The 26,322-nt window shown below is 33.6% G+C and overlaps 5 protein-coding genes across 7 annotated transcripts in view; 3 read left to right on the plus strand and 2 right to left on the minus strand.

Moving 5' to 3' along the window:
• LOC125816391 (cysteine proteinase RD21A-like) overlaps positions 1–26,322 on the minus strand; it is a 215,690-nt gene that overhangs the window by 91,066 nt on the left and 98,302 nt on the right. The window lies entirely within an intron of this gene.
• On the plus strand, positions 675–4,689 carry LOC125816401 (probable cinnamyl alcohol dehydrogenase 1). The gene is made up of 5 exons (XM_049496005.1): positions 675–850; positions 1,000–1,113; positions 2,710–2,937; positions 3,254–3,693; positions 4,460–4,689. Exons 1-5 carry the CDS (start codon positions 762–764, stop codon positions 4,660–4,662), a joined length of 1,074 nt encoding a protein of 357 aa, XP_049351962.1. The 5' UTR covers positions 675–761; the 3' UTR covers positions 4,663–4,689.
• Positions 5,927–23,998, minus strand: LOC125816406 (uncharacterized). Of its 2 annotated transcripts, XM_049496012.1 has the most exons (11): positions 23,993–23,998; positions 12,878–12,977; positions 11,593–11,660; positions 10,444–10,469; positions 9,176–9,266; positions 8,766–8,861; positions 7,365–7,433; positions 7,152–7,210; positions 6,906–7,028; positions 6,329–6,400; positions 5,927–6,248 (listed from the first exon to the last, which is right to left on the minus strand). In XM_049496012.1, the coding sequence occupies exons 2-11, from the start codon at positions 12,968–12,970 to the stop codon at positions 6,184–6,186; spliced, it is 762 nt and encodes a 253-aa protein (XP_049351969.1). In that variant the 5' UTR covers positions 12,971–12,977; positions 23,993–23,998; the 3' UTR covers positions 5,927–6,183. The 2 variants fall into 2 exon arrangements, with proteins under 2 accessions (XP_049351969.1, XP_049351968.1); XM_049496011.1 differs by lacking the exon at positions 23,993–23,998 and having other exon boundaries at positions 12,878–13,176.
• On the plus strand, positions 16,265–19,346 carry LOC125816412 (uncharacterized). Its single transcript, XM_049496018.1, has 2 exons — positions 16,265–16,702; positions 18,852–19,346. The coding sequence occupies exons 1-2, from the start codon at positions 16,442–16,444 to the stop codon at positions 19,113–19,115; spliced, it is 525 nt and encodes a 174-aa protein (XP_049351975.1). The 5' UTR covers positions 16,265–16,441; the 3' UTR covers positions 19,116–19,346.
• Positions 19,856–25,723, plus strand: LOC125816411 (reticulon-like protein B11). Of its 2 annotated transcripts, XR_007442226.1 has the most exons (7): positions 19,874–20,150; positions 20,411–20,591; positions 20,911–21,052; positions 21,159–21,228; positions 21,307–21,479; positions 24,423–24,503; positions 25,189–25,723. XR_007442226.1 is itself a non-coding variant. In XM_049496017.1 (6 exons), the coding sequence occupies exons 1-5, from the start codon at positions 20,099–20,101 to the stop codon at positions 21,474–21,476; spliced, it is 615 nt and encodes a 204-aa protein (XP_049351974.1). In that variant the 5' UTR covers positions 19,856–20,098; the 3' UTR covers positions 21,477–21,479; positions 25,189–25,723. The 2 variants fall into 2 exon arrangements, 1 of the variants encoding a protein (XP_049351974.1); XM_049496017.1 differs by lacking the exon at positions 24,423–24,503 and having other exon boundaries at positions 19,856–20,150.

Consider the following 26,322-nt stretch of genomic DNA (forward strand, 5'->3'; position numbering starts at 1 on the left):
CAACAACGCATCCTTTTACGATCGTTGGAAAAACAATCTTTTGTTAGGAATAAAAGGAAAAAAAAAATTGCAATATAAAAGTTGGTGAGAGTACAATCTTTCTCAAAGAATGTAAAGTTGAAAAATGTAATAAGTACATTTTTTAAAAAAAAATACAAGTTAATTAGCTTTTGGAAGACGAAAAAACATTTTTTTTCCTTCTAAATCATCTGTTTTACTATAAATAATTTTAAGGCAAAAAAATTTGAAATGGTTATGTACCAAGAAAGCAAAACAACTAACCACATTTTAAGGCTTATTCATAGCATATTAAAAATGTTTTTTTTTAAATATTATTATATAGAGTAATATTAAAAATGTTATTTTAAGGTTAAAAGTAAGATGGTTTATTACTCAATTTGCATTTTGCAAGGTTTTTGATTGAGAAATTAAAGCATTTATGATAATGTTTTAATTTTTCTTCCAGGAAAATAAAACTCAAATAAGGTAAAGAAAATTTAAAAAATCCTAACAATGTATACATTTAAGTCAATCTAATTATATAACTTTGATGTCAATATCTTAGCTACTGAAATAATTCAATTTTGTTCAAGAAATGCCACCTAAGCACTGTCTTGCCTTGTTTAAAACTATATATATGTGTGTGTGTGTGTGGTGGTATGAACCAAAATAGTAGCTCACAACTCTTTTATTTCTCCTTTCCCTTTGAACTATTCTCCTGTTTTCTACAGTCTTTTTTTTTTTTAATTTTCTAGATAACTATGGGTAGTTTGGAAGTTGAGAAAACAGCTATTGGCTGGGCTGCAAGAGATCCTTCTGGTGTACTTTCACCTTATACCTACACTCTAAGGTATGTAAATTACATTTGCGAATATAGACAGTGAGGATTTATATAGTCGATTGAGCATAGTAATTTTTGTTTGTTGTTATATAGTAACAACTTAGTAAATTTTATGATTATTTATGATTTTTTTCAATTAAAAAAAAAATGATGTGCAGAAACACAGGGCCTGATGATTTGCAAGTCAAAATTTTGTACTGTGGACTTTGTCACAGTGATCTTCACCAGGTTAAAAATGATCTTGGCATGTCCAATTACCCTATGGTTCCTGGGTAATTTCTCTTTCACTTCTCTGTTTCCCCTGCTTTTTACAGAATCTACACCTGTTATGTTGTGAATTTGCACACATATGCCTTTCTTGTTTTGGTGTCCCACACGATATTCGTATTGTGGTCAGATTAAATTTGAATTTTGCCAGAAAATTTCATATTGGGGGTAAAGTATTCTTTCACAAAGGCAACTTCATGCTCAGACTTAAATTAGCTGAAACTTTTGATTAAGGATAAAAAAAAAGTACTAGTCATTTCATCACAACGTTACATATATGCCTAGTATAGAATTGCTATTAGACAAGTGATGGGGAACATCGGACTAAGATGTAAAGTTGTTGCCATGTGATTAAGGTTAAGAGGTGGTTCAAGCTATGGGAAACAGTCTCTTACAGAAATGCAGGATAAGACTACAAATAATAGATCCTTGTAGTCTGACCTTTTCTAACTCCCGCATATAGCAGGAGTTTAGTGCATCTAGCTGCCTGTTTAAGTGAGAATTACTAAGTTGGTAAAAACACTTTTATCTCCCACAAATAAGTTGAGTGGATAAAAATGTGGCAGAGCCAAGATTTCTAATCAAAATGTAAAATTATGCTTTTTCGAACAGGAAACTTAAGTAATTTTTGAATCATCTTATCACTATAGTAAAAGCTACTGTCTTATCAAGGATTATTTTTACTTTATTTGCGCATTATAAGTATTTAATGGAAAAAATAGTAGAATACTCCACTTATGTAGCTCCTCAATAATTGGAGACCACTGTGGATCCCATGGGAGTGGAGGACAATTTGATTACTTAGAGGGTGTTTGGATTGGTTAAACCTGTTTTTAAGTCAGTTTGTGTTGACAAATATAAAAATAACTTAAAATAAGTCAAAAAAAAAGAAAAAGTTAGAAAGTGTTTGACACGATTAAAAATGACTTAAAATAAGTTCAAAATCAAAAGTAGGTCTCCCCTACTTTTTTTTTTGATTTAAAAGTCATTTAAGTTTAACTTTTTATTTTTGACTTAAAAGCTACTTTTTTTAAGCTACAACAAAATTTCAACCCTTTGAATCTTTGATTGATGTCAATTTCTGTTTTCTTGATATTCCAAAAGGAATGAAGTTTGTGGTGGAAATAAAACCATATAGTTAATGTAGTTATTTATTGAACTTAGATTTTCATAGTATATATTAATTCTTAGCCATGAAAATAAATCAACAAAATTAAGTGGTCCTTGTGCTAAAACCATACGTGGTTGGGATTTAGTTGATTATTCCAAATGCCTCGTCTTTTTCTTCCTTCCATCACACAAATACGAATCGCACAAAGCCAACGTTACTTTGGATCAATCACTCGTTTTCGATATAAAACTGCATAATACAATATATACCTACGAGTTTAACTTTTATATACGGTGATACCACCTAGAACAATAAAAAGAGAAGTTAGTAACTTAACTTACACTATAATTAAACGAATCATTTATGTAAATGATTTTTACATGTCCTAGATGCCAAAGTAAAGTTGTTGGTGACAATATCATTGTCTATTTTGATCCTTATCCCTTTATAATTTATTTTAATTTTGTGGTGGTGATGAAATTTGATGTAGACATGAAGTTGTTGGAGAAGTGGTGGAGGTAGGGCCAGAGGTAACAAAATTCAAAGTGGGGGATATAGTTGGAGTTGGATTGCTTGTTGGATGTTGCAAGACTTGCAGGCCTTGCAAGCAAGACATTGAGCAATATTGTGCTAAGAAGATATGGAATTGCAATGATGTCTACACTGATGGCAAGCCAACCCAAGGTGGTTTTGCTAATTTCATGGTTGTTGAACAAAAGTAAGCCTACTCCCACAAACATAGAATAGTTTAACTTCTATATTTTGATAAGAGTAAAAAAAATATTTACACTATATATTAAGTCGCCTAACAAATGAAGTTTTTATTATGTTGTTATCATAAGTTAATTATTATAAACATTTTTTGTATGTTATTTGTACCAGTAAACGGTTTATGGAAGTAGTTAATCTAGCCTTGAACCTATGACTTTGTTTTTCAGGAAATGCTTATCATAGTGAAACTAGTAACCTAGTTATATACATTGACACTATAAAAAGTATTAATACTGAAATGATTCTTTTCGCCGTGTATATAGATTTGTGGTGAAAATTCCAGAAGGTATGGCACCAGAACAAGCAGCACCACTACTATGTGCTGGTGTGACAGTATACAGTCCATTGAACCATTTTGGTTTTAACCAAAGTGGACTAAGAGGTGGAATTTTGGGACTTGGAGGAGTTGGACACATGGGAGTAAAAATAGCAAAGGCAATGGGACATCATGTTACTGTCATTAGTTCTTCAGATAAGAAAAGACAAGAGGCATTGGACCACCTAGGAGCTGATGATTATCTTGTTAGTTCAGACAATGAGAAAATGCTAGAAGCTGCTGATTCACTTGACTATATTATTGACACTGTCCCTGTTAATCACCCTCTTGAACCTTATCTCTCTTTGCTTAAAGTGGATGGCAAGTTAATCTTGATGGGAGTTATCAACACCCCTTTGCAATTTGTCTCACCAATGGTTATGCTAGGTAAGTCATTTAACTTATTTACACTGACAGTATACTTTTTTTAATCAAGTCGTGTGAAAGATAGTTACAATGAATTATACAACGCTGTAAACAAGTCAACATATATTAATTTGTGTATTAATTAAGTGTCGTAACGTATTAAGTAGGATGATTTTTTCTAACACGGCGTTTTCCTTTCTATTTATCAAAATATAATTGAATTATGAAACTTTGAATTTTTTTCATGTAGGATTTGTCAATATGTGACAAAAGATAGAACAAAGGGATTGGAAGTGTGGTCATTTAGTCAAAGAAAATCAAAATTTATTGTCTACTTTTGCGGCAAATAATGAGAAGGATTAGGACACAACTATTATAGGCTTAATAGGATTTTATGTCTTTAAGGAACCATGTCCACAATAATAGACAACATTAACAACACTAACCATACACGTATTAAAGCTAATGGATTAGTTTAACATTACTTTAATGGAACCTTCTATTATTATTTAAAGTTCTTATGCAATAATAGTTTATGGATTTTTCTGCACCATCTTAAATAGATTTACAATTATATGGAGTAATTCTTTATATATACTATGAAAACTTCTAAAAGTGTGCAATCACATGTGGCAACAAGTTAAATTGAGTTAATGACGTCAATTTTCTTACAACAAATATAGAATCTGAATTAAAGTTACTGAGTTTAGTTGAGGCCGGTAACCTTGTAGCTCTGCAATTTTTATACTATCAAATATGTATAACTTAAATTCTTAATTGTTATTAGGGAGAAAGAGCATCACTGGAAGTTTTATTGGTAGCATGAAGGAAACAGAGGAAGTGCTACAATTTTGCAAAGAAAAAGGTGTTACTTCTCAAATTGAAATGGTGAAAATGGATTATATCAACACTGCAATGGAAAGGTTGGAGAAAAATGATGTGAGGTACAGATTTGTGGTGGATGTTGCTGGAAGCAAGCTTGACCAGTAATCACATACCAAAAATAAATGGAGTTGGGCTACAATATGAAGAGAAAAATTGAAATCCTCAACTTTGATATTGTCATCGTTTGTTTTCTTTAATTTGTACTTGTATTTTGTTAATTTTAAATTGTACCTGTATTATCGTGTTTGGTGATTGAATGTTGCAGTTCTGTACTTTGTTTTCTTCCTTAAAACAATATAAGTGTGAGACTATATTTTATGTGGGTGACGATTATGAAATATACCAACCACGTATTGTTTGGTACGTGAAAACGACTTCCTCTTCTCGTGACCACAGAGTACAACACTGTTTATATTCTTATCAGTGACGGAATTAAAATTTTCCATAGAGTCCTTTCATGTAATTATTCGGAAAATGTCTTATATCAGCTTGACCAAGTCAAACAAGGAAATACTACAAGCATTATAACAAATGTCAGCCCTATGTTCGCCTTTAAACGATTGGAATTTTATACTGCTGTTTATGCACTCACAAAATAATACTACTGTTTATGCACTTTTAGTTACTTTCTTAAACTTTGTTCAAGTTAAAACAAGACAAATAAATTGAAACACCAAAAGCTATATATACATAATACACACAAAATATATTATATAGTACTGCGGGTCAATTCAGGATTTTCACTCAGGGAGTTCGAAAAATAGGAATTTGGGAAGTAAAAAGTTATTTAGCCTTTAGAAATGGGACCTTGAATTTTTTGGGTTCAAATTCACGGTTTTAGCACATTTTTCTTTAAAAAAAAAAAAAAAACGAAAAAATTAGGAACTGAATCTAAAATTCTAAATAAAAAGAAAGCTAAAAAAAATAAACGCTCACGCCGGGATTCAAACTTCGGATGCAAAAGTTAACTTTAAGGAGATCTGCCACTAAGCGTTAGTTTTTTTCTTGTCCATGAGTAGGTTCAAAAATTAATATATCTACATAAATACAGAAAATTTACCTTATATATACAATGTAATTTTTTGCCGAAGGGGTTGAACACCATGGAACCATGTGGGTCCGCCCCTGAGTGCCAGGTTGATCTCTCATAAAGTTCATAAAAAGAACTTTCTAAGATACCAATGACCAGTCCTCATATTATTTGCTAAGAATCAAGCAAGTCTAACATTTCATGAACAGTTACACATAAATTTTTGCTCTGCAGCAAAAAAAACTTGATACAGTACCTCTACGATTCAACACATAAATGTTATAACTGCAGAACTGTAATTCATGAGCAATGCTACAGTCACTTCTATGATTCAACAAATAAGAAATAAAATCTTTACATTAAATGAACTCATCGAGAGAAGTTTTATAGTTGAAGTACAAATAAGGTTCCCGTCAGATATATTTCTCATTCATAACATCAAAATTACCTAACCAGAGATACTAAACAAGCGTTTCCCAATCACATTAACAATTAAAGCCTCTGCAAATGAGATTTCAATAATGTCCTTCCTATTCACGAGTTGTCTGAAAGGCGTCTTTCATCCTAACATGTCCTCATCCAGTGTTAGCGTGTGTTCATAACACTCTGCTGAAGTAGATATTCATGAAGTGTCTTGATGGATTGAAGCCAATCAAAATAACTATAAGCAACAAACAAAAATTGTTACCGTATTACCCAAATCTGAAGACAACTAGATCATGAATAAATATAAGTACTTACAGATGGGTGAAAGGACGATGACAATGCCAATTGGATATAGGAAGAATGTTGTCCTCTCCAAAAAGGGTAATACTGCATGGGGGGAAATAAGTTCATCATCCATATCGATTAGTTAACATAGATGGAAACCAGCAGACGGTCATGCATTAAGCAGAATTCTCTATAAGTTTCACAATAGTTTTTTAAGACCATGCTTACTATACCTAGGGATGAAACACGTTTGATTCCAACTAATACAGCACTAGACATCAGTCACAATTAATGACTTATTTAATTTGGACATCTCAGATCAGAAATGATTGAATTTGAACACACCAATCATGAAGCAAGAAAATTCATCACTATAATTTATGTACAGAGGTAGTCAACAAATTTTAGCCACAGGAAATCTCTGCACAGAATAGCCAGGAAGATATATGCTGATACAAATAAATCTCAACTGTTCCCATAAAAGTTAAGACTCCACAAAATTAAAAAGGGTAAATTATCTTAGGACATGGAATTCATCTTACCATAATTTTGAATTTTCACGAAATTAAAAAGGGTAAATTATCTTAGGATATGGAATTCATCTTACCATCATAACCTAAAAAGTTGAGGTAATGATAGTAGGAAGCTGCGACCATGAAGAGCAAATTTGACAGCAAAACAGGAATGAAACCATGAGCTACCAAAAGCGGGGAGAGAAAATAATGTATGACTGCCACAAAAAGAAAGCCATCAGTCCTTATCAAATAAAAACAGAAACCAACAGTAGCCATCAATATACTGAGTCTGAAGATGCTCAAACAGCACATTTCATCTTAGCACTGTCCTTACTTACCATAAAGCAAAACAAACATAGGGAAGAAAGAGTTGCAGTGGACATCAAATGCATACAGCCTTCATGAGAGACAAGAAAGTGTGTAAGTAAGAAAGTTTATAAATAAAAGTGAATTACTAACCCTAGATATCGAGTTTCAAAATTCAGCATGAGGAGAAAGAAGTAGACAGAATAAAGAATATGAAGTTTGATATGGAAAGGTTCTGAACTTGCCATTCTACCCGCTGTTCCACGGCATGACTGCTTGGAGCTTCCTCTCGAAGGTAATTGTTGGTTAGGAACCTGCAAGGACAATGGTTGATAAGACTATGCTGTCATGATACAATGAAAGATTTATGCTTTCACCATAAATATGGAAAACTTGAAAAGAGAAACAGAGGGAAGTTTATATTTGTTGAGAATGAAGAAAGAAGATAAGGCAAATATTTTTCTTGATGGCCCCAAAATTTTAATCAACAAAAGGGGAAATCAAACAATTTTCCCTTTCTTTATTTTTTGCCACCCTAACTAAACAAAGAAAAACATGATGTCCTTCACTATCTCATTTGTTTACTCTTCTGCTATCTTCTTTTCCTTTTTCCATGCATAGGCTATACTCTACTGAATGTTTACATGAGAATTCATGATACAATGTAAGATTTGAAATCTAAAGAATTTTAACAGAAAATGTCCACAAAGCTGCTTATCAGTTAGTACAGGAAATTAAATGTACTCACTCCGTACCACTTTGTTTGACATTGTTTCACTTGACACAAGATTTAAGTAAGAAATGAAAACTTTTATAAAACCTACTTCATATGCCGTAATAGTTTGTGGCTATACGACTTTTAAAACTTATGGTCTTAAACATGTCATAACAATTGTGTGGTTATAAATATTAAGGAAATATGGGCATGTGACATTCCCTTTGGGACGGACTAATAAGGAAGTAGTACCAAATGAAGTGGAATGGAGGGAGTGGCATAATCCTAGGAGGGATTGTTCCAGGTGCTAATAATTGTTGATTTTGAATTATCAACTATGCTGCTCGCACTCTCCAAATATGCTGCCACATCCATGGAAGATCGTCCAAAAATGCACTACTTTTGGAGGATCCTACATGCAGCTGGTGGAATTTTGAAAAGTCCGAGCAACATAGATCATCAACTAAAATCCAGGGTAGAAGATCTTCGTTGTACCTTCCCTAAAATTGAGGTTAGCACTCTTTTGCAATGAGTTTCTAGTTTAGTCAAGCAAAGCTAGAGATAACACAAGTAGCATGTAGTTGTAGAGTGATGATCAGGTGACCCTCTCTATATTCTCTAGATGAAGCCGATCACCTCTTTATTTTTATATACTGAATAGTGAGAATTCCACAGTTTTTTTTTAACAGAATTAACCAGACAAAGTGAGAATTCCACTGTTTGGAATACGAGAAATTTCTGATTCCTTTCTATAGTTCCCCACAGAGATCTGATTGCAAGTTCAATCAACTAATTGAGACACGGATTGAAAGCTTATCGGTCCCATAAAAAATGAGAACTTTTTACAAATTACATCAAGATTAATCTAAGTTTAACAGAAAGGGAACTATGATGGGGTTGTATTGAATATCCAAACAATAATAGCCCTTACCAGCAACATGTTGCCAAAGTAGCTCCGGTGAGTATAAAATGAAAAAGCAATACTGAGATAACTACAAAAACAGCATGTCCTGCACTATGATCATACCTGAAACGGATGAAAGATAAAGATTGCAACATGATTCAGTATCAACAAGAACATAAGCAAAAAAGAATACAAAGAAGTCAATATCTAACTGGCGCATTTACATTATAAAACTGAGCTCAATAATGGCACACATGGATGATATTAGTACACTAAAATGGAAATGTTGGACCTCCACACCATAATTAACTTGATTCAATCTATGACATCATAAAATATTCTCTTGATAAGGCAAAGGACAATTCTCAAGGGAAGTGATTGAGTTTACCAATCTGTGATCTTAGACCAAAATGAGTAGCAGAGTATAGGAAACGTACGCAGCACAGTATGCTAAAGTAGCAATCACCAACAGAAGAGTACATATGACAATAAATGCAGGATCATCGCGTGCCCACTGGTTCTTTGTTTCTAAAAGAGAAAAAAAGAAAACAACAAGAGGCCAACTTTAGATGAACAGTAGAACTCCAGTAAAAAAACTACTTTGCAACCAGACACAGTACTTAAGTAGGAGATCAACACAACAGCGAATGAATATTCAAGTCACCCATACTTGTGCGCTAGTGTCAAGTTGCAAAACATAAAGATGAGAACATTTACACTTTAACATATCAATAGATCCAAAAATGGTGGAACTGTAATCAAAGTTGAAAATTCAATTTCTTTTTAACACTCATCAACTTTTGCTTCAAAGACATCAAAAGACAAAGTTCAAACCATGTGCACCAGATTAGAGGTTTTTTTCTAGATATAACTCTCGCACTCCTAATTTAAATGGTCCCTTTGACCAGCCCAAGGATTTAGAAAAGTGTGGCACGATTTTATGTTGGCGTTTCTCAAATATATGTTTGTAGGTGTCATAGGAAAACCAATACAGATGAAAGTAGTATTACCGCTTTGACACTAAGGAAGTATCATAGTTATATTACCCCCTTTGTCCCATTTTATGAGATTTGACCACGAAGCATAGGATATTAGTTCAACTTATGTAACAAACAGAGAGTAATAGAAGTAAATATTAATAATACTAGCCACAAGCTACAAAAGGGAAATGATGTTGATAGTTTATTACATTAGCTACCTAACAGATTAGAACAGCTAGGGGCTGAAGATTTGTAAGGCCCCTGGCTACTCTTATGCATCAACTTGCTGCATTTATCAGTAGAAGTCTCACTTGCTTATCAAAAAGTTATCAGTAGTACTAGCTCAAAAGTTAGTTTAACGAGAAAACATCACATCAAATATAAACTTGACCAGTTAAATGAATTTGAATTCATAAAACTTGAGAAAGTTGTATAGATATTAATTTCTTTATATAAGTTATACAACAATATTATTAAGGGAATGATATAAAAAATTATCATTTTTTAATAAAGTCCCAACATAAGAATCATCATACAAATTGGGATGGATGAAGTAGCTTATATTAGTGAAATTGGGATGGATGAAGTATCATATGAAAAGTGAATAAGAAGAAACCATAAGGATTGAGCAGTACTAGAACAATCCACAAATTCAATTTCAATACAAAAGAATCATATTGCACTAAATGAACGAAAGAATAAAGGAAGACAAGAAGGAAACTTACGCTTGTGGTACTTTGTGTGCTGATATCTGAATCAAATGTCCAATGCCGCAAACAAATGCAAATACAACATCAGTAATTCGGAACTAAATTAGACATCATTGTATAATGATTAATGAGCTGATATCTGGCTATACTGTAGCATATCAACACCAAATTCAAAGGTGAAAATTAGACAATGAAGTGAAAGATGCACCAGTGCTCTCACATTTTGTTATGATTCTTTTCCTCATCCCAATACTTAATTCCTCAGAAAAACAAGATTAAGGTCAATTGCTTTATAGCTAGGAGTTTGACCGGTTGAATGACAACAAAGAAATGGATTCTCAATTAGTGTAACTTAAGTTACCAATGTTTAGAACGACACACTTGCAAAATATCTTAATGAAAAAAATTACAAACAGGCACATAAAAACCTTCAGAAGTAGTGAGCTTTTTTTTAAATGAAGTAAATGTATTTTAATTCATAAACAGGTAGCGAATCTACAAAAATATGATTTCTCTTCAAACTCCACCCAATCATCTACACAAGAAGGAACATTTTTGCGTTCACCAGATGAGAATAAGGGAGCGGAGACTACTATTCAACTTCTTCAAAAGATCTCCTATGTCTCTCTCCAAACAACCCCCATTAACTCAAATGGAACCCTTTAAAAGAAGTAAACTTACTATCTATAACTATTTGTTTAAACCGCAAAACTTCCTCATCATTGCAGTTGCTCTTATACTAGCAGAGCACACCTATTTTTGACCCCTCCTTTTGCTTCACCTATTCTAACAACATTCCACGAAAATCTTTCAAATGTCACATATCATATCAGTGCCCTTATTAGCATCTCTCTCCCTGTTGCTCACATCGATCCATTTGAGATCATTGCAAGAACCTTCACAACAGATGAGCACAATGTTCTGTGTAACATAACTCCTACAGTTTCGTTTTTAGCCCCACAGTGGGGGTTTAGTGCTTTCTTTTTATCATCAAGAACTCTTACAATTCCTCTTTATTTTTCTCCTTCATTTCTTTTTTATTTGGATACTCCATCAACTCTTTCGATAATTTAATCTTTTCATATGAAGTATTGACATTAAAAGACAACTTATCTCATGCAATGCTTATCCATACATGAGTTTTTGGATCAACAAAATACTTACACTACTTTAGGGGAGGTGCATAGATGAAGCATTTGCCAAAAGGTATATTCGATATCCATCTGTTGCCACTGCACACATTGAAGGAGGAGAGGAAACAGTAAAGTTACCGGAAATGAAAACCCTTTTTGAACAAATGAATTAAAAAGAAATTAACAAAACAAGCACATTGCTTCAGTGCAGTTACCTCTCTCAAAAAACAATAAAAAAGCAAATTGCTTCATTTTCGCTACAATTTGCCAACATATAATCAAGGAGCACTAATTAAACATGCAGTTCATGATGGCAGATACACAGCGGGCGAGGTTCTAACATTTGCAAACTAATAGGTCTAAATTAGAGAACTGGAAGCATTCCAGTAGAACTGAGAGAAACATCTGAGAAACCAGAGATACCAGTGAATCTAAGAGATGGCAAACTGAAGTTGGCTATCTTACTATTACCTCGTATATTTCTAGTTGGTATAATAAAGAAAAATGTGATTGTCTACAAAGAGGATTTAGGCATTGAATACAATCTCCAGCACACTAACAAGCAGTTTCGATTGTGGGTTCACATTGTACTATTGTTATTTTAAATACAATGTTTGTTATCATTGCTACTTTAAAATTATTGCATTGCAATGTCATATCCATTTTTACATAAACAAATAAAAGACCCATTTCATGCAATAACTAACTTAATGTGATGGAATTAACGCACTTCTGCTCCCGATTTTCCCTTACTATTATTTAAACTGTGGTGTCCGGGTCAGCTACTATTATTTAATAATATCATTTTACCCTTAACCTTATTTTTTTAACTCCACCCTTTACTCTATTTTGCCTTGATCATATTTAGCCCCACCATTTCATGAATAGTACTCCTCCTTATTGCCAACTAAATAGGTTCTCCTTCTCTACCCTCTCACCAGTTACTTGCCAGTGATCTTCTTCTTCTTCTTTCGAGTATTGAATTGTTTAGTATATAATATTTTAACAAATCTTCCACATTAGTATTCCCCTTTTAGTTGCTTTACTATCTTGGGTGTAATCATCTTTCTTTTCTTTTTTAGTTTTAAAAATATGATAGTCCAATATTAACAATAATTACCAGAATTATAATCCATTAACAAATCCTAAAATCTTGATGGAGAATTATACAGAGAATTACCATAATTTGAAAGTGTAGAACAAGAAAAGCGAGTAAATGAAACAAAAGAATACCAAGATCGGGATCTGATCTGTACAAGATCAGACAAACTACATGTGTAGAGAGTTAATTGAAATGGAAAGAATGAAAAAAAAACCTTGATTATTTTGCGAAGGTACTGAGGCAATACTGAATTGGGTCGGACATGAGAGCTCGTTCGACCTAAACCTTTTGAAGTTGTGGGCAACATCTTTATCTTTTTTTTTCCCTTGTTCTTCAAGAATTTTGTGATTCCCTTCTTTCGTTGATTCAATTGGATCAAATATCGCTGGATTTTACAGCTCTGCGTCTGGTTTGACACTGTTAGTCCTCTCTCTCTCTCTCTCTCTCTCTCTCTTTCTTCTTCCTCCTCTGTTTCTGGTAATGCAGGTGAAATCGCTAAAGGGTTCGGGTGAATGTCCCAGCCCAACACAAAAGTGACCCGACTACGCAATCTATGCTAATTGTCTTCTGGTATTCTGTATTTATATTTATCCGACTTAAATTTTTATTTTGCCTCCACCGTTATCTTTTTATTATCCTTTTATTAAAAAAAAAGGATAAAATAAAAGACTACTCTGTATTATTTACTTTTCTTTTCAGTCTATTTAAAAATATATTTTTTATATTTACTATAATTTAGCTTTAAATATTAATTTTACCTTTGATGAAATGATTCATAGTCACACAAATATATATCACTAATTTTAATGAAAAAAATTCAAAAATAACAAACATAATAGACATAATAAGGTTCTATAACTATAGTTTCGATAATTGCGCTCCAGAACTATAGTTTCGATAATTGCGCTCCAGAACTATAGTTTTGTTTGCTATGAAGACTATGGTTTGTATATTTATGTCCGTTTCTATATTTCGCTTGCGAATATATAAATAGGGTAGGTATATACAAATTTTTGTATTTATACATTTATAAATTTTTCAAAACTCTGTTCGTATATTTCGCTTGTCAATATTCAAATAGAGTAATTTATTATAAATTTTTCATAAATCATATACAACTAGTTAGGGTAAGCATATATAAAATTCTGAATTTATAAAATCGGGAATCGAATTATACAACTTCTGGATTTATACGAATCAAATAGATTATACAAATCAGGCGAATAACTAGAATTGCGAAAACTGTAGCTGCAAATTACAATTTTCTTAAATTGTACCTATAGTACCTAATATAGGCTAAATGTATGCTATTATGCATAATTTTCTCCATTTTAAAAGTCTTTTATATTTCTTAAAATTCATGTTAAGTCAAACTAAATCATATAAAATAGGACGCATGGAGTATATAGTTTGTTTCGTGTTCTACCTAAAATTACATTTTAGTACTTACTGAAGATTTTCAATACTTATCTCAATTGATCCAAAGGAGAAGCTTAAACATTCTAGATGGTTGTCATGTAGTCACAATCCCTCTCGACGTTCAAAAAATAAAATCAAAGTCAAGTGATAGATCTTGATGAAACAAATCCAATGCAAGAATAATCATTTTAAAATTTTATCCTTAAATTCGAAAAATCACAAATTACATATACAATTATTATAGCAAAATTTCAAGAGCAAACTATCATTAGTTTTCAAAATATTTCCCAATCAAATTATGTTGTGATTCGTGATATCTTATACGGCTATACCTATTGGGAATGATAGGACATCACTACATCTACATCTCCTTTAATTTTCAGAAGATTCTATTTTGTCGTTCGAAAAAAATCAACCGACAACATTTAATAAATTTTTGGATTTGTATAATAATGTATAAATTTGTATAAAGAATGTATAAATACCTTTTATAATTTGGTATATTGTGTATCAAATTTTTAAACATTCTAGTAAAAATATATATGAAAGTTTTATATATTATTGTTTTGGAATAATTTCGAAGATCTTTCTCGAGATTTTGCTCTATAATACTCGCCTTCTTTGTAGTTTACGACATTACACCTGCCTCTCTATTTTAATTTTTTTGTAACCATTCTTTAAATCTATTTAAAATAAAATAAAATAATTATGATTTGACATATTTGTAATATAATTTTAAAGTAATTTTGCAATATAAATTAGCCAATTGTACTTTTATAATTTTTTCCTAAGTTATAATGGGTCATTATGGAATTTTAAAACATGTTTTTTCTTCTTAATTTGAATTCTTAAATTTGAATCGAAAGATACACATACAAAGTAATGAATCCTGGAGTGCACCTAAATTAGTCAAATACTCATAAATAACCCAATAAACTTATATTTCGGAAAAAGAGAAAATGATCAAAATGATCCTTAATGTATGGCTTTGATTCCATTTGGTCCTTAATGTATGGACTTGATGGAAATGGTCCTTTATGTATCATAAATTGTGATCAATTTGGTCCTTAACCCTAAAATTAATATTTTATTTTATTTTTACCGTCAAAATACACGGAATATGTAAAAGATGCGCCCGTTCAAGACTTTCCTTCCCCTATTTCCAAAAATTCCAAAATGGCACATCAATTTTTTTTTAACCAAAAGGGCAAAATCGCTCCTGACAGAGCGATTTTCTTCTGACAAAATTGACGTTGTTACTCCTTTAAAAAACATAAAAATCGCTGCCGGTCCAAAAAAAAATTATTTTTTCTTTAAATTGCTGCTGTGAATTTTTTTTTTAACAACGCTGCCCCAACAGCGTTTAAAAAATAGAAATAGCTGCTATAGCAGCCATTTTCTTAAAAAAGTTTTAATTTCTTTTTATTAAAAATTTCCGAGGAGAGGACTGCTTAAAAAATAATGGGAAATCGCAACACGTGTAGCGATTTTAATTATTTTTTTTAAAAAAATAATCGCTGCCATTAAAATTTTAGGGTTAAGGACCAAATTGATCACAATTTATGATACATAAAGGACCATTTCCATCAAGTTCATACATTAAGGACCAAATGGAATCAAAGCTCATACATTAAGGACCATTTTGATCATTTTCTCTTCGGAAAAACATAAGTAGAATAAAAAAAGAAGTAAAAAAAAATGAGAGAATGATTTTAAGGTGTAGCCTTCAAGAAAATGAAATAGACCAAAAACATAAAATCCTTTAAGATTTGCTTTCCTTTTTTAGATATTTCGAGCGCGGTTAGTACTTTATAAGTAATTTAATTTTAGAAAAATATATTTGTTTTATATATATATTATTATTTTTTATTAATCTCTTGATCGCATCACCCGAGTGGAATACACATTTTATTTTGTTAAGTATTTGAGATAGACATCAAGATTCAAGTGTTCAAATTGTTAGCGATTGAGTTTAGATAAATAAGGGGTCATTTAACCAAAATAAATTTATTGTGAGATTAATTATCTCTAATTAAGTTATTCATAATTAAAAATAAATAAATTATCTAACATGTATATTGAATAACTTTTCATTTCTAAATAAATAAATTTAGAATTGCATAATACCTCAAACCAAATAAAAGTAGTATTTGAACAAGAGGATTCTGATGGAATTTAGGGGTATATTGCCCTAAAAGGTTAATCGTCTTCCAGCTCCAGGCAATCATAGTCGGCGGCGAAGTCCCGGTACCCTAGAAAAGAGTTCTCTCAGTTCGCAACAGGTAACATCCTCTATAGCCTATTTATTCTTCCCCGAGTACAAAGGTGAAAGTAAGAAGCTCTTCTTGGGGCCGCGAAGATGTCATCGTCGGGTCGATCAACGGCCGTCGCAGCCGGAGATTTACAGATTGTTGCTGCGTCGGAGAGGCAGGTGGCTGCTCTACCTCCTCGTCCTCCGGCTTCTTCTTCCACAGCTCTAGTGGAATACACGCCACCTGCAGCTAATCCTGAAGAGGAGGATCTTGAGATCAAGCTCCGGCGTATACTTGAATGTGTGCCTGTACGGGTTAGCAATACGTCTGGAAGTTCTGCTGGTTCTGGCTCCGGCGACTTTCATCAGGTACCTCTCTTCTATTCTGGTTCGTTGTTGAGCCCTAATTTGATTTCTGCTCTGTGGTTAACTGTAAATATTGCATTTTTCGAGCAGTTGATTATTTCCTGCGATGTAATCATGTTAGCGTGCTTGGTAAGTTGGAATTCATTCTGTTTAACGGCTGTTGAGGGGAAATTAGTTGAGTTTAGAGACTCTGTGTGTTGTGATTAAGAACACCAGAAGTAGTTGTTAATTTAAGGTTTTGAGAATGATGTAACTCTTGTCGCAAACATTGAAATAGATAAGTAGTACTTTGTTTGGTGCAGCCTGCAAGATGTATAATGTTCGATTAAATGTGTTCAAAATTGATGATTTGCTTAAGCCTAACCAGCAATTTGCAGGCTGCACCTGTCTAATATCTATTGAAAATCACAATAAGGTAAACATATCATGCAGTTACATGGTTTGACCCTTAGATTGAGCAGACAAGAGGGGGTTGCTGAGGTGGTAAGCACTCTTCACCTCCCACATTAAGGTTGCAGGTAGCAAAAAAAGGAGGAAGCTCCTAGGGAGGGATAAAAAAACTCGTAGATTTCACTTATTTTGCTTAAGTTCTTATCATGCAATGTGATTGAGTAAATATCCTATGTGTCCCTAATTCTTGTCAGGAAGAAGAAACTCAGTGTCGTATTAAAACCCTTTTCCTTCTGTTGTCATTTTTGGTTTGTGGAGCAGTAAAGATATAATTTTGTTCAACTCAAACCTCCTCGAGAATTTCGGCAACCTGAACACAAACGTATCTTACAATGTTCAGGTGATACTATAGAATCCAATAATAGGGCTCCTTGTCATGGTGGCTATATTTTCTAGGAATTTTCAGATGAAAAGCTAGATTAGTTTTAGATAGCCTGATGGTTTTATGCCTACCTTAGAGCGTCTAGGTGCTCTTTATAATCCATCAGTTCGCGTATTTTTGGGCTAATCTTATGGAGGAAAAAGCCCAAAGTAGTAGTCCTGTTCACCACTTTGGCATAACCCCCTTCTACCCTTACTTTCCTACTACTTCAGCTAGAAAGAATGAAGCACTTGGCCTGACCTGCTAGATTAGCCATGGGGGACAGAAGGGCCATAATTTTCCGCAGAAGCAATGACTTGTTTTTCAACACTGACAGCTTCACAAGAGATGCTTCCAAATTCGAACATCACTTTTTCTGCGTTATTGATAGTTTAGTGGCACATTGGAGTAGAACTTTGGTTTGAAATGTCTTCTGGCTACTTTATTATTGTCCCATTAACTGACTTTTCTTGTCGAGTTGAGTTTTCAACCATAAGTCTTTGGCTGGCAATATAGTTAGTTTCTCGAGCAAAAGTTTCCAAAGAACCTTTTTTAATAGGTAAAGCTTCCAAGGAACCTGTTTGCAGATTGTGTTTGTTTGAATAAATAAAGCGATAGCTGAAGTAGTAGGATGGGGATGGAAGTAGTTGAGGTCCATTGGCACAAGAAAGCAAGAGATTGCCAAGGCAATACTTAAAGAGCAGAAGAGCCATCTCTTGTATATTGCTTGCTTTGTAAAGAAAGGGAATGCCAATAAGATAGCACTCTAGGGGTGGTGGTGGTGTGCACTGATTGAGGATGCATAAGGTGCTTGTTGTTTATCAGAGAATGTCTGCATTGTTGTTGCATATATAAATTGTCAAAAGGAACAGATATGTCCTTACTGACAAACATTTTTAGTGAAGATCATGGGCAAAGTGCATTGAGGTAGACTGCCATAATTATGACGTATGTTGACTTTAGTGACTCATAGTGCTGCTTCGAGTTCAAATGCTCTTGAGTAGTATTCAAGGTCTCTTTATATGTGCATATATGTTTTGTATGATATGAATTATTGCAAAGACATACAAGTGGACAAAGTTCTTCCTTTTTCTTAGTCGTGATATATGTAGGATCCATAATCTAGATGTTCATCCTATATTTGTTCAAGATGTCTATTGAAAAATGTAATTCATCATAGGTATTTTCTGCATTTTTTTTATTTGCCATTTATTTCAATCTGTTGAATGGTGTGTGGTGTTACTAAGAAGTGATTTACTATGATTAGGTTATATCTGGGTTTAAAGAATAAGTAGACAGTGCCAAGTGTCAGAAAAAACATTTTTTTGGTATTGTTTGCAGTATCGGCAGATGAGACGGAGAGAACAAGACAGACTTGCAAGGATGGATGTTGACTACCAGAGAAGGAAAGAAGTTGCTGAATTCAACTTGAGAAGAGAAGAAAAAGTAAAAGCTGCGGAAGAGCGGACAGCAAAGAAACGCGCAAGACGGCAGAAGAAAAAGCAGAGGAAGAAGGAGAAGAAGAGTAATTCTGGTGCAGGTGGAGAAGAAACCCGTAGGGAAGAGTCGTCCGATGATGACGAAGCTGACTCCGACCACCACTAAGGAGGGAGAGGTGACTAGCTTCAAATTTATTGTGCACTGCCCTGATGCATGGATCAGGAGCTATATAGTTCGAAAACTTGACATCATCATGTAACATAAGTAACTTTATGAACAGCTTTTTGAAATCGAAAATGTTTAACTCTGGTTCTTTTCCGTCTTATTTTGTTGAAAAAGACTGTCCTCTAGAATATGTGGGGCTTGAAACTTTGATTCGTAAATCTAGATGGTAATGGACGGGCAAACTTGGCTGCTAACACTATCTTACATTACCATTGTCAGCATTAATGGTAAATATTAGTCTTTGGGAGGCTCCAATCCTATCATTTACAGTTGAATAATTGAACCGCATCACTGGCAGTTGGTGGTGGACATCACAAAATGTCATCACTCTCTTTTGCGTACAATTTAAGAAACCAACACCTAATTTGCATCCTTTCTTTTCTAGAAGCATAAGTAAAATAATCAAAAACTCTCTAGGCTTCAACCGCCGGAACAATACGCAGTTGGTGAAAGTAAATTTGAAAAAAATTGATATACTAAAGTCGCAACGCGAATAGAATGCAGTCTTGATTATATGCCTAATGCCATTAATTGTGTGAGATGTCACACAAAAAGTGAACCCAAATTTGTGAAACTAAAAGTATAAGATTTAGTCTATTTTTTATGAGGCAAGAAAAAACCCTCACGTAAATAATCCACAATAAATCTTAGACATAAAAATTATTCAAGTGAAAAGTTTTAATAAAAAATTACTAGAAAGAGACTTTACCTTTTACCTTTAGCATAACGTCTTTCTTTCTGATCGGGAGTATTTTATTTCCTCGTCCTTCAGATTTATTATGTTTAGTATTGTTTAATCCATTAGTGCGCCTGGCATATTTGAAGTTGAACTGATTTACCAAAAATTACCGTCGTCGCCCTCCCTGCGATTTCATCACTGCTCTCCTTCTTCGGTTGCAGACTAGGCAGAAACCCTAATCGCCATGGGAGATAATCGTCAGTCTTTTGTACATCATGCTCTTGGTGGTGGCTCAGGTTTCTTCCTCATCCTACGTCTGCGTTTTGCCTTCTGTATATTCTTGTCTTTCTCTATATTTGCATCCATTGCCCAATTCATGCATTTACAGAAATTCAGATTTGATATTGACCTTATTGCAATTATCAATTAACGCATCAATTCACTATGGATTTTGAAGTAATACTTGATCACGATGATAATCAACTTCGGCTTCTCTAGGAAAATAATACTATTCGATAGGAAATGTTTTGTTGAGGCGGTTAAATTTGAATTGCAGTGGCGGATGTGCTGTTGTGGAGGAGATGGTGTGCTAGTGTTACTCTGCTAGTCAGTTCCACTGCGCTTTGGATTTTGTTTGAGCGAGCTGGATATAATGTCCTTTCCTTTGTTGCCAATGTTATGTTGCTTCTAGTTGTGATTCTCTTCTTCTGGGCTAAATCTGCCTCACTTCTTAACAGGTAATGTAATAAGTGCATGTCACGCGATTCAACTTTTTTCGAGATAATTTCTGGTTGCTCTCTGAATAAGATTAGCGGATCATTGATTTTGTCTTTAGTTTTTGAAAATTGAAGCCTACTGTCAGGCTAATTTGGCACTGAGACAGGGGTGCACCTGAAGTAGATCTGCCTCTGGCTGTTGCATTTCTCTGCCTTTTCTACTGGGGCGTGCATTTCAATTATGGTTCTGATTGTGTTGAGCAATTGAGATCCTTTAATGATTATGCTGTAGTAAGACTTTTTGTGGAAAACTGAATCAATTATGTCTGTACAATTCCAGGCCTTTACCTCCTATCCCTGATTTGGAGGTTCACGAGGAATCTGTCGTAAAGGCTGCTGACATGATGCGTGTTTGGATCAATCATGTCCTGATGATTGCCCATGATATTGCTATTGGTGGGAATTTAAAACTTTTTGTTAAGGTCTGTTCTTATAGGACCCCTTCCATTTCAGGCATCATGTTTGTCACGCTATTGGCGCCATATTTTCTTCACATTTACATCTTATTAATATGGATTGGTTTATCAGGTTTCTCTTGTCTTGTGGCTGATATCTTATGTTGGTAGTTTCTTCAACCTCCTCACTTTCATCTACATGGGTGAGTCGGGTTCTTTTCAGGTGATATAAATTGTTGTTGGGGATTTATAGTTGACTGAATTGTGTATCTTTCCTACAGGAATTCTTTTTAGTTTGTCTGCGCCTCTGCTGTACGACAAGTATCAAAATCAAATTGATGACAAGCTTATTATAGCACAAAAGGTCATTCAGACACAGTACAAGAAAATTGATGATAATGTACTGAGAAAGATTTCAAGGTCTTCAAATAAGGAAAAGAAGACTCAGTAAACTGTAATGTCTCACCTCATCCCTTTCTCTTACTTTCTCTTTCTCTCAGATATAAAGATATACATGCAGTTTTCTCTTTCTGTCCTATGCATATCTTCACAGGATGTCTGGGTTCTGTTAACTTGTGAAACGAATATAGAATTAAACATTTGCTTATCGAAATACTTTATGTTCTTCTGCTCTGAATCCTTTATGTCATGCCCTTTGATCTGTAAGCAAAATACATTTGTTCTGCTATAAATTCTTGATATCCTAATACAAGGGGCACTAACAAGAGTTATTTTATTGCTGCTTGACTTGTTTTGGGATGAATTTTCCTTCTTTTTTTTTCTTGTTTAAGTAGAAGAATAATTGGATCGTGAGGTTCCTGAAGACTTTTAATAATGCAGCTATACCCTGATCACCAATGTATGATTGCCCTCGTTAAAGACCTTTCCCTTTTATGGGCACGTTGATAGTCCTCTGTCCATTGTAGACAGATTTTTTAAGCGAACAACATATTGTACTCTAGATGCTTAATTTTGGGAGAAATTTGGAAACATAGGGAAAAGGGCAAAAATAGCTTTCCAGATCTACTCATCCAACTTCTCTGGTATTTCCTGAAGTGGGGTTATTTGCTAAAATGTCAAGTATATCTCCATGTTTTATTTGTAAGTCTCTAATTATCACATGTTCATTCTATAATGTGATGAAGAGGCAATCAGTTGGTGCAAACTTATGTTAGATCACACTTTGCCAACAACAGTTTTTTGTTCAGGAAGTGGGGTTGAGTTAATTTCCTTTGGAATGGCTGCAATTGCTGGAGGATTAGTGGTTATATTAGGTGGAGATGAAGGCGTTGAAGGGATTGTACAGAGTTTCTTGAGTGGTTTTCCACAAAGATCTGTATTTCCTGCAAAAAAACTCTGTTTTCTGGTTTGATAAGGCAATTGACTCTGGGATTTCATCTGTAAGGCTGTTGAAAGAAAGATCAATTGCAGCATTTGCTGGTATTTTCGTTGCAAATTGTGGTGACACTAAACCAGATAACTTGTTTGAAGAAAAGTTCAAGTATTTCAAACTATCCCCATCAAAATTATCAGGCAATGCTCCATTCAACAAGTTAGAAGAAAGATCCAGCACCTCAACAAACTGAAATCCACTTGGTACTGCACTAGAAAATAGGTTTTTACTCAAAGAAACAACTTTTATATTCTGCAAAAAACTTAGCTTTTGTGGGAGATTTCCTACAAATGCATTGACAGAAAGATTTAGAACCTTTAAGCTCTTCAACCTTCCAATAGACTCAGTAAGCTCACCAGAAATAGCATTGTTTGACAGTGAAAGAACTTGAAGTTCAGAAGCATTGAGAAGTGAAACAGGTAGTGTTCCATTCAAGAAATTATTTGAAAGATCAATAGTATGAAGATGTTGAATAAATCCTAATTCTTCTGGAATAGAACCAATAAGCTTAGAATTTGGGAGTACTAAACTAATGACTCTAAACATGTCTGGTGCACAAGTTACACCAGTCCATAAACATGGGGTTGCATCATTATAGTCCCAATTATCAAGAATTGATAAAGGGTCTTCAAGAACAGAGTATTTGAAAGACAACAAGAGAGTTCCATCTATGTTTGTCATCATTTCTTGAACTGATTATTCATGATTACAGCATAATACTCCTATATACATAAGAAGAAAGAGGAAAAGGTAAACCAACTACTAGAGAAGTTGTTTTGGTGACCAAAAAGGCAGCAAGGGATGTAGAAGTATAGGGCAAAAAAAAAAGAAAAGTGTTCTGGTTCACTCTGCTACATAGATGATAATTTTGATAATCTGATATTGATATATAGTAGTAGTAGTAAAAGGGTACTTGAGTAAGTATGGGAAAACAAAGTGAATGGCTAATATTGAAATACTTTGTTTCTGTCCTCATTTTGTTCTAAATATAACTTATTTGTACTGATATTGTTAAACTTTTTTCTCTATCAGGTCAGTTTTAACGATTATTAAGTAAAATTAGTAACCTGCGGGGGGGTTTACCCAATGCGCACAGAGTGCTCACTCGAAGAGCGAAGACTTCGGCAGAGGTTGTAACGGCTGCGGATTATCCTGAGGTTTCAAAAAAACTCTGGCAAATAACCTTTCACAACAAGTTAAAATTATACTGATCACTTAAAAAATTATCTATATTATCAAACCAAGAATTCTAATAATGTAATGAATTCAATGCATAATCTTTAAAATTAAACCTAGAAAATTTAAAACCATGAATGAGCCTCTATTATAGATTTATACAACAATATGATATTTAATATAATTTTATAAGTGAAATTGAAGAAGAATAAACAATAGATAGATTTTATCTTTATCTTTATAAAATAGAAAGATCGTTTTCGATAATTCCTGACTCAAAAGTTAGGTATTCATATTTTGTTAATATTTTAGAAAAATAAGGGAGTGAGGGAATCTGTGTTTTTGGTAGCGGACGTTAGCAAAAAAGAGAGGTGTAATTATAGTCCACCTCCTATTGACTTTTCCCCCCACTCCATTTTCTCCTTTCCCATGCTACCTTCTTTTCAAAGTTACCTTATGAGTGTCATCAAAAAAAGTTACCTTATGAGTTTTTTTGATTTTTTTCCCATCGAAATTAATTACTTTATTTTAGAAAATCTAGCAAATTTATGAGTTCCTTTCTCTTGTTTACTGACTTCATACACTGATGGTATAGTCAAATATCACCTTGTGTATTCTCAAAAAATAAAATAGGCCACTTACTTATGGATAGAATAGATATAACCATGCAACAACCACTATACTGTTACTGCACCTCATTCCTAAACTAGTTTTTTTAGGTAGTAGGAATCATCAATATCCATTCTATGCCATTTGGATCCAATTTTCAATTGTTCTTCTGTTAAGACAAATTACTAGTTCCCTAATACTAGAGGTTTTCTGCGATAGGTCTAGACAAACTAAAAAGGTTCTTGGAATGCAAAGTAATTTTTTCTTAGAACAAATGGAAATAAAGGAGACTTGTTCAAGGTGAAAAGTGCTTTTACTTTTGATATAATTTATTTTTCTTAATGCCAAGAATTAGTTATACATAATTATTCCTTCTATAATTGTGATTAGTTTTCTAAATAAGCCTTGTGCGCATAAAAGCTTCCGTTAATCCCTTACAGTGTGCTCACTCTCTTAAATTACTCAAAAGTTTAAACAAGTTGGTCAGAATAGATTTAACCGGATACACTAATTTGGGATTTTTTTGAACCTTTAGATTACTTCATAATTGCTGATATAAGTTTCTGGGTTTGGATTCAAAGGGATACCTGTGGGTTTGAAACGTGAAACGGGCAATTAGCTTGTTAATGACTTTGGAGTGAGATCCTTAGCTCGTGTCCTGATTTTAGCTTAGAGCTATGATTTACATGAACCAGATAGAGAATTAAGTTCTTGAAATATTCCTTCACTCAACATCCAAAGGCAGCTTGTAGAAGTACAGGTATTTTTGCTTCCACCCTCACCTTCGATCTTCTGCTAACTATGAGAGGGAATATGTCCCCTTTGCTCCTTTTCTTGATTGCACAACTGTTTTTCTTCCATTTCAATTTTGTTTCCCCTTGAAAGTAGAGTAAGATTAAAGCAGATAGCTTAGCTGCATTATTCTGTGTTCATGACTGAAACTTCATTCTCAAAATTTTCTGAAATCTGTTTTATTGATTTGTAGGTTGACCTGTAGGATTGCATCATCCAACATCGTTGGGATGAGGTTTGATTGCCTTGCAAAGCAGAGTTTTAAAGAAGGCTGAACTTACTAGTGTTTTTCTTATTTTTGTGAATGGTTGTCGATGACCTTTGTTAGTGGAAGTGTCTGTGGCAGATGAAGTAATGGTTTATATGATTGGCATTGAAATAGTGGCATGGTCATTTTGATTGGTAATCCACAAGCATTTCAATGGAGCCAGTGCATAATCTAGAAGTTCTCTTTTGCTATTGATTTAGAATCTTTATTATGCTCGTCTCCTAGTATTTGTACTCTAATCTAGTTTGCTTTGAGCACCTAAGTAACTGCAGCTCGTTTTTTCCTTTTTTTTTTTTTTGGGTTGATATCTCACCTTTGTAGTTAGTTGATGGTCAGCTCTTTCACACAAATTTCTTTTAGGTAACTTTGAAAAAAAAGGTTTCCCTTTTGGCTGGCTGAGGTGATGGTGGAGAAATGCTATATTTGATTGATATGAATGTTGTGGGGTGTTGCAGTTTAATCAATTTGCAGAATTTCATCCTTCCTCTCTCTTTTTTTTTTCCTTTTTTTTTTTTGGTTATGTTTTTTCCCGCTAATTTATTGTTGGGAATCTACTGTTAGCAGGCAGACCTCCATTCCCAAATGACATTGAAAGATCATGTTTTATTTACAGTAGTATTGACCAATATTGTGTTGTAGAAAATGATAACACATTGTGTTCTATATTATGCTAATTAGCAAAGTTTTGTTTGAACATTAATGGACAGTATTTTATCATGTTTGATGGAGTCGTCAAAGTGGTGTATTTAAGCAAAAAGACTGCTCAATGAATCAGGTTGATCATTTGTAATGATGCTTTCGATAGTACTATATTGGATTCTATTGTTAGAAATGAAAATTGGATTCATGTAACAGGCGAAAGGTTTCCAATTCCTTAGCCGGAAAGATATGTGCCATGAAAGAGGGATTAAGTGGAATAGAATTGATTAGGTGGTAGAGTGTGGAAACACTTGTTTCTTCCGTATTTTGAATTGGAATCCTTAAAATAAGTCTATGGGATCGTATGGATGCTTGTCCCTATACTCTTGTAGTAGGAATCACAATAGGTGTACAAAAGTA

Source organism: Solanum verrucosum, unplaced genomic scaffold (genome assembly GCF_900185275.1).
Source record: "Solanum verrucosum unplaced genomic scaffold, falcon-dt-bn FXZP01000261.1, whole genome shotgun sequence".
NCBI classification, from domain to species: Eukaryota; Viridiplantae; Streptophyta; class Magnoliopsida; order Solanales; family Solanaceae; genus Solanum; species Solanum verrucosum.